The sequence below is a fragment of the Rhinoderma darwinii genome, chromosome 2 (assembly GCF_050947455.1).
Source record: "Rhinoderma darwinii isolate aRhiDar2 chromosome 2, aRhiDar2.hap1, whole genome shotgun sequence".
Taxonomy (NCBI): domain Eukaryota; kingdom Metazoa; phylum Chordata; class Amphibia; order Anura; family Rhinodermatidae; genus Rhinoderma; species Rhinoderma darwinii.
Window position 1 is genome coordinate 90393464 of NC_134688.1, and position 19262 is coordinate 90412725.

Genomic DNA, 19262 nt, shown 5'->3' on the forward strand with positions numbered 1-19262 from the left:
GGTGAGGTGCGGTTTTTCGGCCGTAATTTCCGCTGCGGTAAGCAGTGTAGGAATAATAGAAATACAAAAACACCCTTACTTACCTAGCCCGATGTCATGGTGACACGTTCCTCAGTGGCTGTCCAGTCCCCCTGGATGACGCTAAAGCCCATGTGACCACTGTAGCCTGTGATTTGCTGCAGCAGTCACATGGGATGAAACGTCATCTCTGGAGGCCGGACTGGAGGAAGAAGCAGGGAGTTCTGGGTATGTATGATTTTTTTTTTTCTCGATTGCAATTTTAGCAGCGATTTTGCAACACCATTAAATTCAATGGGGAAAACCCGCAACAGTAAAAGCAACGAAAACGTAACATAAATTTACATGCTGCAGAATTAAATTCCGCACCACAGGTCAATTTATTAACGTTTCCGCTGCAGTTCTTTTCCACAGCGTGGGCATTAGATTTTCTAAATCTCATCCACTTTGCTGCTACTGTAAATGATGCTGAATTTCCGCACAGAATTCCATTGAGGAAATTTGACAGCGTTTACGCTACGTGGGAACCCGGCCTTAGGGTAGGAACACACACAGCATGTTCAGGGTGGATGCACTGCATCAAGCTGAACACAGCATGAAATTCTGTGAGAAAATCCGCACGTTTATTTGGGTGGAATCGCCGCTGTGGAAAGCAGCTCAGGAAAAAAAAATAAAAAATGTTCATACTTACCTCTCCCTCTCTTCTGTGTGTGGTCCGGCCTCCTGGGATGACTTTGCAGGCCACGTGACCGCTGCAGCCTGTGTTTGGCTGCAGCGTTCACATGGAACGTCATCCTAGGAGGCCGGAATGGAGAAGAAACAGGGAACTCTGGGTAAGTATAACACTTTTTTTTCTTACTTGCGATTTTTGCGTCAGAATCGCTGCGATTACAACGCAGAAGTCGCAACACACACACACTACTTTTTTGTGGGTTTAAGCACCCCATTGAAAACCCGCAACAGAAGAGCAGCGATTCCACAGCATTAACTGACATGCTGCGGATGAAGAAACCGTAATTCAGGAGGCCGGCCTGGAGGAAGAAACATAGAATTATGAGTAAATATTAGATTATTTTTTTTTCTGAGTTGCGTTTTTTGCGGCGGAAAAAATTCTGCTATTTGTTGCAGTTTTTACCTCCTCAATTGAATTCAATGGGGAAAACGTCCAACAATTAGGCCGGTCTTTGAAAAAAACGCACCGCAGGTCAATTTGAGCGTTTTTTTTTCGCTCAGCATTTACGCAGCGTGTGGATGAGATTTGTTCAAATCTCATCCACTCTTCTACTACTGTATTATGCTGTGTATTTTCCGCAATAAATTCCGTTGCGGAAAATCCCCAGCATTTATTGCTATTTGCCAACTTACCCTTATAATTATCTTCACTGTACTATCCAGATAATACTATCCACCCATCACCAAATATCTTATAACTGACTCTCTTATGGATATGATTCTACAAAACGTCACTTTTATTGAGTGTACGTTATAAAAATAATTGCTTACGCTTGGCAAAATATTCGTCCATCCAAAGCAATTGGTATGTGACTGGGACAAGAACTAAACCAGACCGACAATCAGTATACCCTGGTACGATGACATGAGCGTAGTATAGACGTTTATGCCACACACGTCATCGTGGGTGTAGGAAGCAGATTGATAGAATCGCTGCTGCCAGGACATAGGGTTATACACCGGTTACATACCAGGGTATACTGATTGTCGGTCTGGTTTGCTTCAGCAATTCTTGTCCCCGTCACATACCAATTGCTTTGGATGGTTCGAATATTTTGCCAAGCGTAAGCAATTATTTTTATAACGTACACTCAATAAAAGTGAGGTTTATAGAATCATATCCATAAGAGAGTCAGTGATACGATACCCTTATAATTATTATTAACTTATGTATCGATTTATTTTAAAACAGCATTAATTATAGGGCGCTGTACATATAAAAAAAGGGTTGAAGTACATAACATGAGACAATATAACCTTATTCTCCGATCACGCCAAGTTGTAAGGGAGCGTTTCTGATATTAAGTCTTAATAAAAAAAATGTTACCACTAAGATCACTTTTGTATTAATATATATAAGTGTAGAAATCAAGGAGAAAATCAAAGGTGAAATCAAGAAAGAACATAACAGAGTGGCTGCAAAAATCGTATGCCCACGTGCCCACTAGCATACAGACTCCCAAGCCTATTGGGCAAATACTAATAGTCAGCCATGACTAAGAAAAGCCACCTTAGTTGTAACTAATATAATAAATGTTATACAGCTCACATTATGAATAACGTCTATAGACTGTATAGCTAATTCATAAAGTAAAGGATGCTTATAAATATATAGCAAATTTAAGCACGCAATATTCTGCTTTTATCCATTTGAAGAGGTTGTGTCAGTCACTATAGTGCACTGAACCGAAAATGTTTTCTACATCCACATTCTCTTTTATTTCAGTGAAATTATCAGATACAATATTTTTGTGCAGTAGAATAGATTAGAGGATATTCAAGGATCCTTCCTCCCTCTAGTGGATTTCAGGAGTATCTACAGCACCTGCATTTTTTTAAATCTTAAAAACTCTGGTAATCATTCAGGGTACTTTTACACGGCTCGTTTGCTCCTTTCACAAGGTGCTACTATAGGGACAAGCGCTCGTTACTTAGTTTGCTCGTCTCCGTACATAGGGAGGTGTGCTGCCAACAACGATAATATTTAGCTTTTTTTAAAACGATATCAGCAGATGAACGAGCGTTTGCTCATTCATCTGCTGATCGCCACCCTGTTTACACCGGGCAATTATCGGGAACGAGCATTCTGTAAATAACTGTCCAGTGTTAAAGGGCCTTTACTCTTAGGACTGACAAGGGGCCAAATACCAGATTTTCCAGTCTTGAATGTATAGATATTTGATTTGTAATATTTTTAAATGATGCTTAGGGTAGGAACACACACACAGCGTGTTCAGGGCGGATACGTTGTGTCAAGCTGCATAGCGTATCCGCCCTGAATACCACAGGGTAAACCGTCCGAAAAATCTAATTTTTTTGGGCAAAATTTCCGCTGCGGAATGGAGCTCCGGGAAAAAATAAATAAGTTCATACTTACCCCCTCCTTCTCTTCTGCACGTAGTCCGGCCTCCTGGGATGACATTTCAGGACATGTGACCTCTGCAGCCTGTAATTGGCTGCAGCAATCACATGTTTTTTTTCTTACTTGCGAGTTTTCCAGCGGAATCGCTGCAATTCCGCTGCAAATGTTGCAACGCACACCACTTTGTTGTGGGTTTAAAGAGGCTCTGTCACCAGATTTTGCAACCCCTATCTGCTATTGCAGCAGATAGGCGCTGCAATGTAGATTACAGTAACGTTTTTATTTTAAAAAAACGAGCATTTTTGGCCAAGTTATGACCATTTTTGTAGTTATGCAAATGAGGCTTGCAAAAGTCCAAGTGGGTGTGTTTAAAAGTAAAAGTCCAAGTGGGTGTGTATTATGTGCGTACATCGGGGCGTTTTTAATACTTTCACTAGCTGGGCGCTCTGATGAGAAGTAACATCCTCTTCTCTTCAGAACGCCCAGCTTGTGACAGTGCAGATCTGTGACGTCACTCACAGGTCCTGCATCGTGACGGCCACATCGGCACCAGAGGCTACAGTTGATTCTGCAGCAGCATCAGCGTTTGCAGGTAAGTCGATCTTACCTGCAAACGCTGATGCTGCTGCAGAATCAACTGTAGCCTCTGCTGCCGATGTGGCCGTCACGATGCAGGACCTGTGAGTGACGTCACAGATCTGCACTGTCACAAGCTGGGCGTTCTGAAGAGAAGAGGATGTTACTTCTCATCAGAGCGCCCAGCTAGTAAAAGTATTAAAAACGCCCCGATGTACGCACCTAATACACGCCCACTTGGACTTTTACTTTTAAACACACCCACTTGGACTTTTGCAAGCCTCATTTGCATAATTACAAAAATGGTCATAACTTGGCCAAAAATGCTCGTTTTTTAAAAATAAAAACGTTACTGTAATCTACATTGCAGCGCCTATCTGCTGCAATAGCAGATAGGTGTTGCAAAATCTGGTGACAGAGCCTCTTTAAGCACCCCATTGAATTCAATGAGTAAAACCCGCAACACAGGAGCAGCAATTCCGCAGCATTAACTGACATGCTGTGGCTAAAAAAAACGCACCGCAGTTCAAGTTATGTGTTTTTTTCGGCTGATTTTTTGTTGAAATCTCACCCACCCTGCTGCTACTGTAATACGCTGCAGATTTTCCGCAATTAAATCCTTTGCTGAAAATCTGCAGTGTTTACGCCTAGCGTGTTCCTACCCTTAGCCAGATTTTCATAGGTGATCTTGATGATTATGCTACGCGTACATTTGCTTTTAAATTGGCATCAGTTTCTATTAGTTTTTACATTCTGTTACTCATTGATCTCATGATAAAAAAACAAAACGGATTATGGCAGATCTTATAAAACACTGATCGTGAAGGAAGTGATGAAGACTGATACACTTTGGCATCAGTATAAGTCCCATATCATTGTGGGGTAAGCATTGTTCCCTATATTTACAGCAACAATTATATATATAATAAAGTATTCACTGCTTTTTCATTTTTAACAGATATTGATCCTGGCCTGAATGAGGTTACTCACCATGATATAACAGGTAGTGCTCTCTTCTTAAATCTGATTAGGAATGCATTTGTCTATATGTTTTTGGAAGGCATTTTGCCTTTGCTGCATATTCAGTATTATATGACTGCTGCCAGGTCACAACCAAGGTAATGAGATGAATGGTGAGAGAGATTGAGTGGTGTCTAAACTCTTGTATCACCTAATCCCTGAGCTATAGTGAGAGGTTACATATACCTTATGTATCATTAAAGGGGTATTCCCAGAATCGAAAATGATGAACTATCCACAGGATAGGTGATAATTGTCTGATCACTGGGGGCCCCATTATTTGAATCTTCACCGATTGCGAGAATGAGGGTCCCAAACACCCCATGCCCCCTCACTTCGGACATAAAATAAAGCATTGTTCAAGTATGCGTGCTGCTGCTTCATTCAAAGTCTATGGGAATGATGGAAGCAGCCGAGTACAACGTGTTATCGGGGAGCAGGGGCGTAACTAGGAAAGACTGGTCCTCATAGCAAACACTTGACTGCCACCCCCAGGTGCCACACGCAGCCCCCCTTATAGATAGTGCTATACAGCCCCGCCTGTAGACAGTGTCACATCCCACTCATAGATGGTGCCCCCACCCCTTTGTAGATAGTGCCATACAGCCCCCTCTGTAGATATCGCCATAAAGCCCCCTCTGTATATAGCGCTATACAGCTCCCACTGTATATAGTGCCACACAGCCCCCCTTAGTAGATAGTGCCACACACAGACCCCTATATATTGAGCCACAGCCGTCCACCTTGTAAATAGTGCCATACAGCCCCCCCTAGTAGATAGTGCCACACAGCCCCCCTTAGTAGTGTCACACAGCCTCTTGTATATAGTGCCACACAGCTCCCCATGTGTATAGTGCCACACAGCTCCCCCTTGTGTATAGTGCCACACAGCCCCTCCTTGTGTATAGTGCCACACAGCCCCCCTTGTATATAGTGCCACACAGCCCCCCAAGTAGTACAAGGCAATGGTGCATCGAGAAAGGGGGATGTCAATCAAACATGGAACGTTGGGTTTGGAGGCAGGACTATGTGACTTTTCAGGATAGCGGCACCGCCCCATGACCTTTTAATGAGTAATTAGCATATAGTGTGCGCCGATTTAAAAGTTGATTTTAAAGATTTTACTGCATACATTTGGAAATATTGTCAGGTCATGTATTACCGCATGGTGGCGGTTCAAGGGGTTAATACTACCAGACAGGTTCCCATGAAATATACACTGAATTGAGAACAATTCCATCTGCCCTGCAATTTTGTTATTATAAATATATCCTATATAATTACAGCTCCAGAACAAAGCTCTTACATATATATAGTACCACAAACAAGCTCGGTACATAAATACAATACCAGAACCAAGCTCAGTACATAAATACAGCACTAAAACCAAGCTCATACATATATACGGCACTATAACCAAGCTCAGTACATATACACAGCACCACAACCAAGCTCAGTACATAAATACAGCACTAGAACCATACTCATACATATATACGGCACTAGAACCAAGCTCATACATTTATACGGCATGAGAGCCAAGCTCAATACATATATACAGCACCAGAACCAAGCTTATACATATATATAAACACTTGAAACAAACTGATACATATATATGGCACGAGAGCGAAGCTCAATATATATATACAGCACCAGAACCAAGCTTATACATATATATATAAACACTTGAAACAAACTGATACATATATATGGCACGAGAGCGAAGCTCAATATATATATACAGCACCAGAACCAACCTCAGTACATAAATACAGCACTGGAACCAAGCTCAGTACATATATATATATATATATATATATATATATATATATCACCAGAACCAAGCTCATACATATATACAGCACTAGGAACAAGCTGATACGCATATATACGGCATGAGAGCCAACCTCAGTACATAAATACAGCACTAGAACCAAGCTCAGTACATATATAGAGCACGAGAGCAAAGCTCAATATATATATACAGTACCTGAACCAAGCTCATGCATATATACAGCACTAGAAACAAGCTGATGCATATATACGGCACGAGAGCCAACCTCAATACATAAATACAGCACTAGATCCAAGCTCAGTACATATATACAGCCCCGGAACCAAGCTCTGACATATATACAGTACCACAACCAAGCTCATACATATATACGGCACGAGAGCCAAGCTCAATACAAATATACAGCACCAGAACCAATCTCAGTACATAACTACAGCACTAGAACCAAGCTCTGACATATATACAGCACCAGAATCAACCTCAGTACATAAATACAGCACTAGAACCAAGCTCAGTACATATACACAATACCAGAAGCAAGGTCAGTACATATATACAATACCAGAACCAAGATCAGTACATAAATACAGCCCCAGAACCAAGCTCAGTACATATATACATCCTCAGATCCAAGCTCAGTACACATATATACAGCACCAGAACCAAGCTCAGTACATGAATAAAGTACCAGAACAAAGCTCAATACATAAATACAGCACCAGAACCAAGCTCAGTACATATATACAGTACCAGAACCAAGCTCATACATATATGCAGAACCAGAACAAAGCTCAGTACTTAAATACAGCATCAGAACAAAGATCAGTACATATGTACAGCACCAGTACAAAGCTCAGTACATATATACAGCCCCAGAACCAAGCTCAGTACATATATACAACACCAGAATAAATACAGCTCAATTTAGTAAATTTATTTATTAAACTCCTGCCGTATAGGTTTGTATGGCGTCAAATTACAGCTCCCGGCATGGCCCAAACAATGGTAAGGATATGCTGGGAGATGCTGTTTCACAAAAAAATAATCATACCACCCATTATCTCGCTGCAGTTCATACAGTGACTACAGTACTTATTAGAGGCAGAATAAACATTTACATTAAGTGACTCCCCGGTGACGTCTCAGATTCTAGTTCTTTTCTTCTTCCTCCGGTCCAGACCTGGAGGAGATTTCTCCCGGCCACGACCAATTTTTGAAGTTTTCCGCTCAGATGTCTTCAGCTTCTCACTTTTAAAACATTACTGCACCTATAAACGAAGATAAAATCCTCAACATCTCTAAATATAATAAAGCGCCATACACTGCACCACTAACTATAAAAGCGCCATACACTGTGTCCCTGATTATAATAGCACCACACACTGTGTCCCACACACACCGTGCCCCCTGTAGATAGTGCCCCCATAGCCCCCTGTAGATAGTGACCCCCATAGAGCCTCTGTAGATAGTGCCCTACATAGAAGCCCCTGTAGATAGTGCCACACATACAGCCCTCTGTAGATAGTGCCCACATATTAACTCCAGAGCTGCAAGGCAATAGTGCTAACCACTGAACCACCGTGCTGCCCTACATATAGCTACCCCTATAGATAGTTCTCCACATATAGCCCACCACTGTAGATAGTGCCTCACATATAGCCCACCCCTGTAGACAGTGCCCTACATATAGTCCCCCTGTAGATAGTGCCCCACAGGTAACCCCCCCTGTATATAGTGTCCCACATATAGCCTACCCCTGTAGATAGTGCCCTACAAATAGCTCCCCCTATAGATAGTGCTCCATATATAGCCCACTCCTGTAGATAGTACCTCACATATAGCTCCCCCTGTATATAGTGTCCCACATATAGCCCACCTCTGTAGATAGTATCTCACATATAGCTCCCCCTGTATAAGGTGTCCCATATATAGCCCACCCCTGTAGACAGTGCCCTACATATAGCCCCCCTGTAGATAGTTCCCCACAGGTAACCCACCCCTGTATATAGTGTCCCACATATAGTACACCCCTGTATATAGTGCCCTACAACTAGCTCCCCTATAGATAGTGCTCCACATATAGCCCACCCTGTATATAGTGTCCCACATATAGCCCACCCCTGTAGATAGCGCCCTACATATAGCTCCCCCTGCATAGTGCCCCACATCCCCACATATAGACCCCCCCCCTGTAGATAGAGCCCTCACTGTAGATAATGCCACTCACAGTTTTAGTAGAAAAAAATGCACATTTATATACTCACCCTAATCCCGCTCCCGTGCCGTCCGGTGGCAATGCAGATCTGCTCTCTTCTGAGCAGGTCTGTCGGAGCTGAATGACGCAAGCAGCGCGTCGTTTAAAGGCGATGATTGGCAGGGCAGAATGACTTGCCCCTTCAATCAGCGCCTTTCAAGCACGGAAGCGACGCAATTAATTTTGCCCCACCAATCACCACCATTCAGCGCTAATGTATGTATTTGTACCTGCGTGCTATAGACGCAGGTACAATTACTGCAAAAGGGGGTGACTGTAGCTAGCACCGGGGCCCCCTCCAGTGCTAGCAACGCCCCTGGGCATGAAAGAACCCGTGCCGCCCGGCCCATAAATGTTAGAGGCTCTGCGGCGTGGGCTCCGTAGTAGCGTCGCTACCGCTGTAGCAGCCGTAACGGCTGCTAGCGGTGCCACCGGTCTTATGGGCGGGCGTGTCGGTGGGCGGCTCAGGCCCCCTCAAGCCGCCGGCCCCGTAGCAGCCACTACAGTTATGCCACTGTCGGGGAGGGTCCCTGCAGTGGGATCCCCAGCAATCAGAAAATTATCACCTTTCCTGTTATTGAGTATTTAGAACTTATACTTGTGGTGCATGGTCAACGAGTGATATAGTCACAATATATGGATATATTCACACTGATCTTTAAGAATTTGAAATAATTTTAAAGGCTATGCACACCGTTTGGAGGGCAATTTTTTTATTTTTATAAAAAGGTCAGTCAGTATGATTAGTGCACCTTCTTCTGAGATATAGCTGCTCTGAATTCTCTATACAGAGCAGCTGTATCGTTCGTATGACCTGAATTCGTCAGTCCCGCGGACCTGATGGGTTCAGTATCAGTGTGTCTCTGACACGCAGGGTCCACCTGTAATCTATCACATCTAAGTTATGAACTTAGATATGAGGACTAACAGGTGGATCCTGTGTGTCAGAGACACACAGGACCTGCTGTCTTTGAACCAGTCAGTCCCGCAGGCCTGATGGGAGCAGGATTTAATGCTAGATACAGCTGCTATGTATATAGAATACAGAGCAGCTGTATTTCAGGAAGTAAAAATAATTTTTAATAAACAACTATTTAGAAAGTTGCACTAACCACACTGACTGAGCTTTTTATAAAAAAATAAAAATAAAATAATAATAATAATAAACTTCCCTCCAAAGGTTTACATAGGCTTTAAACCATTCCTCATTACCACCCTGTCTATATTTGTATCTTTCATGGGCATGAAGTGGTACAGTATAGTTAGCATGCACTAAGATATACAAAGCAGCACACATTTTAAATGGAGACCAAAATATCTCTGCACTGTTCAGAAGAAAGAAATCAAAGAGTTTTTATTTTCTTTCTCTTTCCTTGGCAAGTGCAGAGAAGATAAGACGGGACGGCAGGGCTCTTGCAGACGGAGCAGTCCTTGTCTTATCTAAAGTTATTTGGCAGCTCAGCTCTCAAATTTTACAATGTCCTGAAAGTCTTTGCAGAAGCGAAGGGGGAGAATAACCCAGGTACAGAGACCAGTGCCCACAGCAAATTCATCCTAATGACGGGAAAGTAAGGGCACAGCAGCGCATGCGCGTCCACCACTGCTGTCCCGTACTGAAAACATGATTACAGTACGGGACAGTTGTCCCGCAGCGAGGCAGGGACTCCTAGCGTCATACATAACTGTGATGCTAGGAGCCCGGCTCCCTGCAGTGTGTTCGGTCCGGGACTTGCGGCCGAAATACGTTCCGTCCTTTACGGACCGAACATGCTTGGGTGAATCCGGCCTAACACATGGCAATATAGTAGAAAAAACATTGGCCTTCCTGTCCAGGGTGGAGGGATGTAGGTTTGAGCCAACAAAATCATAGGGGGGGGGGGGCATATTGATTGTTACTATGGGAGCCATTTGCGCCACGGAGCATCAGTTTCATATTAATTCAAGTATACCTATGGGTGTATGTAGTAAAACAGAACATGAATATTTGGAGAAAATCTTTTTACATGTAATTTATACAGTACATAATACAATATTTAACCTAAATAAGGTTACTAATCGTGACAAATCAGGCAGTGCAGTATTCTTAGGGCATGTTCAGACGTAGCGAATTTTTCCGCTGAAAATTTTGCAGCAAATTTGCGACAATTACACAACGAATCTGCAGAAACATTTGCATATTTGACAGGTATTTCAGACATTGCGGATATCACAGAGGACTTGCGCAGATTTTCTCCTTTGCATTTAATAAGGCTGAAATCTGCAGTGAAAATCTGCTGCTTCCCTGCAACAGAATGTGCATTCTGCGGAGGGGAAATTCTGCACTGCAGCCTAAATTCCGCACTGTTATTTTCTGTAGCATCTGAACTATGTTACCTAAAAGGGTATAGAAAACAATGGAAAAATACGGCTACTGCGGATTTCCACTGTGGACTTTCCGCAGCTGAATTCAATAGCAATTCCACCACGTCTGAACGTGCCCTTAAGGCCTTGTTCACACAGTGCAGATTTGCTGCAGATTTTGCATGTATTTAAGTCAAAACCAGGAAAGGAACCTAAACAGAAGAAATATTTAAAGTTAGGCCTTATACTATAGGTCTGCTCTCCTGGATCCAGGTTTCGGCTTAAAAACTGCATGCGAAATCTGGAAAAAAATCTGCACTGTGTGAACGAGACATAAATCTGCAGACAAATACAATTTTCTATGTTTATACAATACATTGTACCTTTGCTACATATTCTGTATTATGTGACTACAGAGTGGTGAATGGTGAGAGTGAGTGGTATCTAGGGCATTGTGTCCCTTCATAATGCATAACGTATGTATCATTAACTATTTGCTAATTATTATTATTTTTTTATGTTATTCTAACAGATATCGATTCTAAGTTACAACAAGAGACTCCTTACAAAGATAAATCAGGTATTACTGCATCCTGAATTCTGTATACAGAGAGTGTTTTACGCATTAAAATCTAATAGTATAAACCACTGAGGTTCAATACTTTGCCAGGCCCATGGTATCCAAGCGTATACAGAGCACCAATATATACATAGATGTACATATACTGTATATACTTATGTAGAGTTTTGTGTAGTTGTACTGACTACTTTCTACTCCTTCTATGTGCAGATACCTCTTGTCAAGGACGATGTAAAGAAAAGTTTAACAAAAAAAATCCCTGTCACTGTAACAAAAAATGTGACAAACACAAGAATTGCTGCAGTGACTACTATGAACTGTGTGGCAGAGGAGCCAGTAACAATATAGGAGAAGGCCAAACTGGCAGCAGTGACCATAGAGGTGAGATCCTTCAGAGGCAGGGTATATATATATACTTGGGCCAAAGAAAATGTTGTCTTTGCATCAAACATGTTACATGTCAAAAAGACTGTCAAAATGAATATGGCTTATAAGACAACTAAAAAGGCCAAAAAAAAAAAAGACATTTGTTTAATTAAAGTTAGACGGTATGGTTAAAAATATCCTGCCATTTTGTGTATACAGCTTCTATTCAGACCTATGTCTATTCATAGTTTCGAACCACAGGCAAACTTGCATACATACGGAAGATAAGTAAGAAGCAGGCTATGGAAGGAAGGTACTTGGGGGAATTTATTGAGACTGGCACAAAAGAAAGGAGATGCGTCAGTCTTTTCTTTATACCTTTCCTTCCTTTTGGATTCAATTCTGGGTTTTGGCTCAAAAAGCTAAGATACAAACTTCATTAAAATAGCATCAAAACTGTGGGGCAGATTTACATAATAATGCTTTCTAATAGTTAGGGGCCATTCACATATATACGATGTCCCTGTCAGTTTCCCTCCGGCATGTTGCAGAAAAGCCAGAGGGAAACTGATGCTAGAATGGATCAAATAGCATTGCATGGAATCTGTCAGGGGCGGATTAAGGGTACCATGGGCCCCGAGCATTTTTTCAAGTCTGGTCCCCTCCCACCCCTGCCCCCCCCCCCCCAAGAACTCTGATGACGCTGTACTGCATATATTTGCAGATTTCTGTTTAGGTGGACACAGATCTGGCACGGTTTTGAATTAGCTGTAAAAGCAGAATGATCCATACAGAAGAGAAAAAGCAGAATACTTTGAGACACTAAAGTGGTCAGGAGCTTTATAACTTTTTCATGTCAATGGAGTGGTGTGTGAAGGATTATTTTTTGCGGGAGGAGTTGTAGTTTTTATTGGCACCATTTAAAGTACCATATAATGGGTGAATTGGAAAAAAATGGATATTCCTCCATGGTTTTTTTTGTTTCGTTTTTACTGTATATATTTACCTTTTCTTAAGGTAAAAGTTGATTTTAACATCTACTTTTACCTTAAGAGTAGGTAAACATATACAGCCCCAGAACCAAGCTCAGTGCAAATATACAGACCCATTCTCAGTACATATATACAGCACCAGAACCAAGCTTAGTACATATATACAGCACCAGAACATAGCTTAGTACATAAATACAGTGCCACAACCAAGCTCAGTTCATATATGCAGCAACAGAACCAAGCTTAGTACATAAATACAGTGCCAGAACAAAGCTCAGTACATATATATAAATCCAGAACCAAGCTCAGTATATATACAGCACCAGAACCGAGCTCAGTACATATATACAGCACCAGAAAAAATACAGTTCAGTACAGAGATCATTTGCAAATTCAGTTTAACCCCTGCTGTATAAATTTGTATGACATAAAACGACAGCTCCCAGTATAGCCTAAACAATGGTTAGGTTATGCTGGGAGTTGCTATTTAACAAAAAAGAATGCTACCATCCATCATCTCGCTGCAGAACATACAGTAACTACAGTACTGATCAATGGTTGTGTTCAGACAGCACCGGTGTCCTTGCGTGCTCGAGATAGGGTCCCAACCTAGATGTAGGTCAAGAATTGTAGTCTGCACACCTTGATTGCGTTCAAAATTATCTTTATTTGTTTCTCAGGATAAATGCCAGAGGCTATACGTGCAACGTCAAAGTTTCGGTCGTGAGACCTTCGTCGGGCACTGAGCCATACTGGGGACTCGATCTGCGTGTATATTGCATAGTATATTGCGTAGTAGCGCTGCTATAAATTATATATGGCGGCTTACCGCTCTTAATGGGCGCCCATTAAGAGCGGTAAGCCGCCATATATAATTTATAGCAGCGCTACTACGCAATATACTACGCAATATACACGCAGATCGAGTCCCCAGTACGGCTCAGTGCCCGACGAAGGTCTCATGACCGAAACGTTGACGTTGCACGTATAGCCTCTGGCATTTATCCTGAGAAACAAATAAAGATAATTTTGAACGCAATCAAGGTGTGCAGACTACAATTCTTGACCTACAGTACTGATCAGTCACAGGGAGAATAAACATTTACATTGAGTGACTCACAGGTGACATCTCAGATTCTTTTTCGTTCTTTTTCTCTTTTCTTCTCCATCCGGTCCAGACCTCTATGATGACTTCTCCCAGGGGGCACCGCCCATTTCTGCCTTTTGCAGCTCAGATTTCTTCAGCTCCTCACTTATCCAACATTTCCACACGTATAAACAAATATAAAATTCTCATGATTCCACACTCTATGCTTCTAAATATAATAGTACTATACACTGTGCTTCTAAATATAATAGTATCATACACTGCATCCCTAAATATAATAGTACTATATACTTTTCCCCTGAATATAATGGTACTATACACTGTGCCCCTGAATATACTACCATACACTTTGCCCCTGTATATAATAGTACTATACACTGTGTCCCTGAATATAGTAGTACTATACACTGTGCTCCCGAATATAATAGTACTATACACTGTGCCCCTGAATATAATAGTACTATACACTGTACTCCTGAATATAATAGTATCATACACTGTGCCCCTGAATATAATAATACTATACACTGCGCTCCTGAATATAATACTACTATACACTTCGCTCCTGCGCTCCTGAATAGAATAGTATTATACACTGCGCTCCTGAATATTATAGTACTATACACTTTACTCCTGAATATAATAGTACTATAAACTGCGCCCCTGAATATAATAGTACTATACACTGTTCTCCTGAATATAATAGTATCATACACTGTACTCCTAAAAATAATAGTACTATACACTGTACTCCAGAATATAATAGTACTATACACTTTACACCTGAATATAATAGTACTATACACTGTGCCCCTATATATAATGGTACTATACACTGTGCCCCTGTATATAATGGTACTATACACTGTGCCCCTGTATATAAGGGTATTATACACTGTGCCCATGAATTCAATTGTGTCATACACTGTAAAGTAAAACACCACACACTGACATTGCCCCCTGTAGATAGCGCCAGTCACAATGCCCCCAGTAGATAGTGCCACTGTAGATAGCGCCAGTCACAAGCCCAATGTAGATAATGTCCCCCGTAGATAGCGCTAGTTACAATGCCCTATGTAAATAATGTCCACTGTAGATAGCGCCAGTTTCAATGCCCTCTGTAGATAATGACCCCTGTGGATAGTGCCAGTCACAATTCCCCTTGTAGATAATGACCACTGTAGATGGTCCAGTTACAATGCCCTCTGTAGATAATGTCCCCTGTAGATAGCGCCAGTTACAATGCCCTCTGTAGATAATGTCCCCTGTAGATAGCACCATTTACAATGCCTTCTGTAGATAATGTCCCCTGTAGATAGCGCCAGTTACAATGCCCTCTGTAGATAATGACCCCTGTGGATAGTGCCAGTCACAATACCCTCTGTAGATAATGTCCCCTGTAGATAGAGCCAGTTACAATGCCCTCTGTAGATAATGCCCCCTGTAGCTATTGTCCCCAACGCTGCCCAGAAAGAAAAAAAACATTCTCACCTGTCCCCGTTCCCGCGCCTTCCTCCAGCGATGCAGGAGTGATCAGAGACTAGACGGAGTCATCCAGCGTAATCGCGCAGTCGGCGTAATGACATCATCGCGCCGACAATGTCATTAGTAAAGCACCGAATGGGAGGAAGGGAACAGATAGCGCAACAGTAAGCAATTGTATCATCAACCTAAGGATGAGGGGTCCCGCTTCACTCTGGTTCTCTGAACTGGCTGTAAATTTAACAGCCGGTACAGGAGAACTGGGGCGAACTGAGCCCCCTTCCAGTATCTTGCCCCGGACACTTGCCCATATTGCCCTCATTATAATCCGCCCCTGGGATCTGTTCTGGCATATGGGACATAAGTTGTGGCGCCTGACCTTTGCAGGAACCAGATCCAAGAATGTTACCTGCAGTGTTTTTGTGTCTGGCTCACTGGGAAGCCTGGCGCCATATCCCATTTAATGTACTGTTACCTAGATCAAGGCCGGATGTTGCTGCATCAACCTTCAGCACACGGCGTGGTAATCCCCGACCAGAGCATTGCCGAAGCTTTGGCTGCAGAGCAGGAGCGGAATCCCCAGCCAGATCGTTTATAGCACTCTTGCCGGGGATTCCACTACAGGAGGGAGCACCTGAAGCCCCTGTCCCTATATGGACAGTAATGTTAGGGGTCCTCCTGGACCGGAATCCCTGGCCAGAGCATTGCCAACACTCTGGCAGGGATTCTGCTCCTGGAGAAGGTAGTGCCACCCATGCCCATCTGTAGATAGTGCCACCCACGCCCCCTGAAGATAGCACCACCGACGTCCCATGTAGATAGTGCCACCCCCTGTAGATAGTGCCATTGAGCGGAATCCCCAGCCAGTGCATCGGCCCGCTGTGGCCGAAGATTCTGCTCATGGAGGTGCCCCTGATGTCACTGTCCATATATGGACAGGGACATAAGGGGTTCCCTCTAGGAGCGATATCCCCGGCCAGAGCGTCGGCAATTCTCTGGCCAGGGATTCTGCTCCTTGAGGGGGCCCCTGACGTCCCTATCGATTACTGGACTGTGATGTCAGAGGCTCCTATCTACTGTGGGCACAGTGGGTGGCACTATCTGCAGAGGGTGTGTGGCACTATCCACAGGGGGCTGTGTGGCTCTACCTACAGGGTGTGTGTGGTGCTATCTACTGGGGGCTGTGTGGCACTACAGGGGGCTGTGTGGCACTATCTACAGGGGATGTGTGTGGCGCTATCTACAGTGAGCACTGTGGCATTATCTACAGAGGGCACTGTTCCATTATCTACAGAGGGCAGTGCAGCATTATCTACAGGGGGTGTGTGGCACTATCTACAGAGGGCACTGTGGCATTATCTACAGGGGGTATGTGGCACTATCTACAGAGGGCGCTGTGGCATTCTCTACAGAGGGTACTGTGGCATTATCTACAAATGAAATTTATCCAATTTTAAAACGGACAATGAAAGACGGATGCAAAACATGTCACAATCGGCTGTCAACAACGGAAACACGGACACGGAATGGATGCAAAACAGATGCAAAACGGCCGTCAAATATGGACCAAGACGGACATTTTTAATGGCCAACACCTGGACCCTGTGGTGTGAATAGAAATAACAGCAATCCCGGCGTGGTATGGGGTGGGTAGGAGATGTGGGGTGGGATTGGGTAGCTGTAAAGGCACCAAAAACGAGCTACTCCCTGAAGTTAGGGCTAGTGTTTGGCACTATTGTAATGATGGGGGTATGGAAACGGACAAGTGAGCCCTAATCTACCCGCCAATCTGTCCCTGCCTACTTGCAACGACCCGCCCTAGGCGACGGGGTACAACTGGGCGGCGGTCCCTACGCTCAGTAAGTGCACGAGACAAACAGACAAGGGTACACAAGGCTAAGGGAAATGGGGCAGTTGCCCACGGCAACACCGTGAGCAACAAGAGTGGTAAACGAGCCGAGTCAAACCAGGAGTGAACGAGGTACCAAACGCAGAGCAGGAGAGTAGTCAGTAAGCCAGGCTCAGTATGGAGCACGATCAAATAGTTAGAAGCTGTAGCTGGGCCAGGAAACCACACTTGAAGAATCACAAGCAAAGGAGGAACAGGAAAGGCAGGTATAAATAGACAGAGGCCGGGAGCTAGCTCCGTCTGGCCAGGCTGCGATAGGCTCTCCCGCTCCTAAGCCTGCCATCCTGAGTGGTGGAAGATGGAGTCAGTCTCAGAGACATAGACTCAGGTCCAGACTGATTACCTATGGGCGTATACACAGAAGTTGTGCCTGGCAGATCCTTTACAGTACCCCCCTTTTATGAGGGGCCACCGGACCCTTTCTAAGTGGACCTGGTATATTGGGGAAACGAAGGTGGAACTTCCTGACCAATACCCCAGCGTGAACATCCCGGGCGGGTACCCAAGTCCTCTCCTCAGGCCCGTATCCTCTCCAATGGACCAGGTACTGGAGGGAGCCTTGGACCATCTTGCTGTCCACAATCTTGGCCACCTCGAATTTCACCCCCTCAGGGGTGAGAACGGTAACAGGAGGTTTCCTCGAGGGAGCCAAGGACGGGGAGCAGCGTTTAAGGAGGGAGGCATGAAACACGTTGTGTATTCGAAAAGATGGGGGCAACTCCAGTCGGAAGGAGACAGGATTGAGGACTTCAATGACCTTATACGGCCCAATAAACCGGGGAGCAAACTTCTTGGACGGGACCTTAAGGCGCAAGTTCCTAGATGATAACCACACCAGATCCCCGACCATAAACAAGGGGTTAGCAGAACGTCTTCTATCAGCCTGAGTTTTTTGTACGCTCTTGGACGCCTCTAGGTTCTTCTGAACCTGGGCCCAGACTGTGCACAGTTCCCGATGAACGACCTCTACCTCGGGATTGTTGTAACTACCAGGTGAAACGGAGGAGAACCGTGGATTAAACCCAAAATTACAGAAAAAGGGGGAGACCCCTGACGAGTTACTGACCCGGTTATTAAGGGAAAATTCGGCGAGGGGAATGAATGAGACCCAATCATATTGACAGTCAGAGATAAAACACCTTAAATATTGTTCTAGAGATTGATTAGTCCTCTCAGTTTGGCCATTAGTTTCAGGATGGAAGGCCGAGGAGAAGGACAGATCAATCTCCAACTTTTTACAGAAGGCTCTCCAAAACAATGAAACAAATTGTACCCCTCTGTCCGAAACAATATTGACAGGGACCCCATGGAGACGCAGGATGTGTTTGACAAACAAGGTGGCTAACGTCTTGGCATTGGGTAGTTTCTTGAGGGGCACAAAGTGGCACATTTTACTGAAGCGGTCTACTACAACCCACACCACCGACTTGCCTTGAGATGGAGGCAAATCGGTGATAAAATCCATGGAGATATGGGTCCAAGGTCTCTGGGGAATGGGCAAAGAACGTAGTAAGCCCGCTGGTCGGGACCTGGGAGTCTTGGACCTAGCACAAACCTCACAAGCGGCGACGTAGGCCTTAACGTCTTTAGGCAACCCAGGCCACCAATAGTTTCTGGCAATGAGGTGCTTGGTACCCAGGATGCCTGGATGACCAGATAGTGCGGAGTCATGATTTTCCCTAAGTACCCTTAGCCGGAATTGCAGGGGAATAAACAGCTTGTCTT

At 43.8% G+C, this 19262-nt stretch overlaps 1 protein-coding gene across 1 annotated transcript in view; it reads left to right on the top strand.

The window, feature by feature from the left end:
- Positions 1-19262, top strand: part of ENDOU (endonuclease, poly(U) specific) — a 78349-nt gene that overhangs the window by 14486 nt on the left and 44601 nt on the right. Inside the window, exons 3-6 of the mRNA XM_075851065.1 lie at positions 4647-4691; positions 4775-4806; positions 6963-6979; positions 11895-12049. Coding sequence (XP_075707180.1) covers positions 4647-4691; positions 4775-4806; positions 6963-6979; positions 11895-12049 — 249 coding nt within the window. The remainder of the gene's footprint in view (positions 1-4646; positions 4692-4774; positions 4807-6962; positions 6980-11894; positions 12050-19262) is intronic.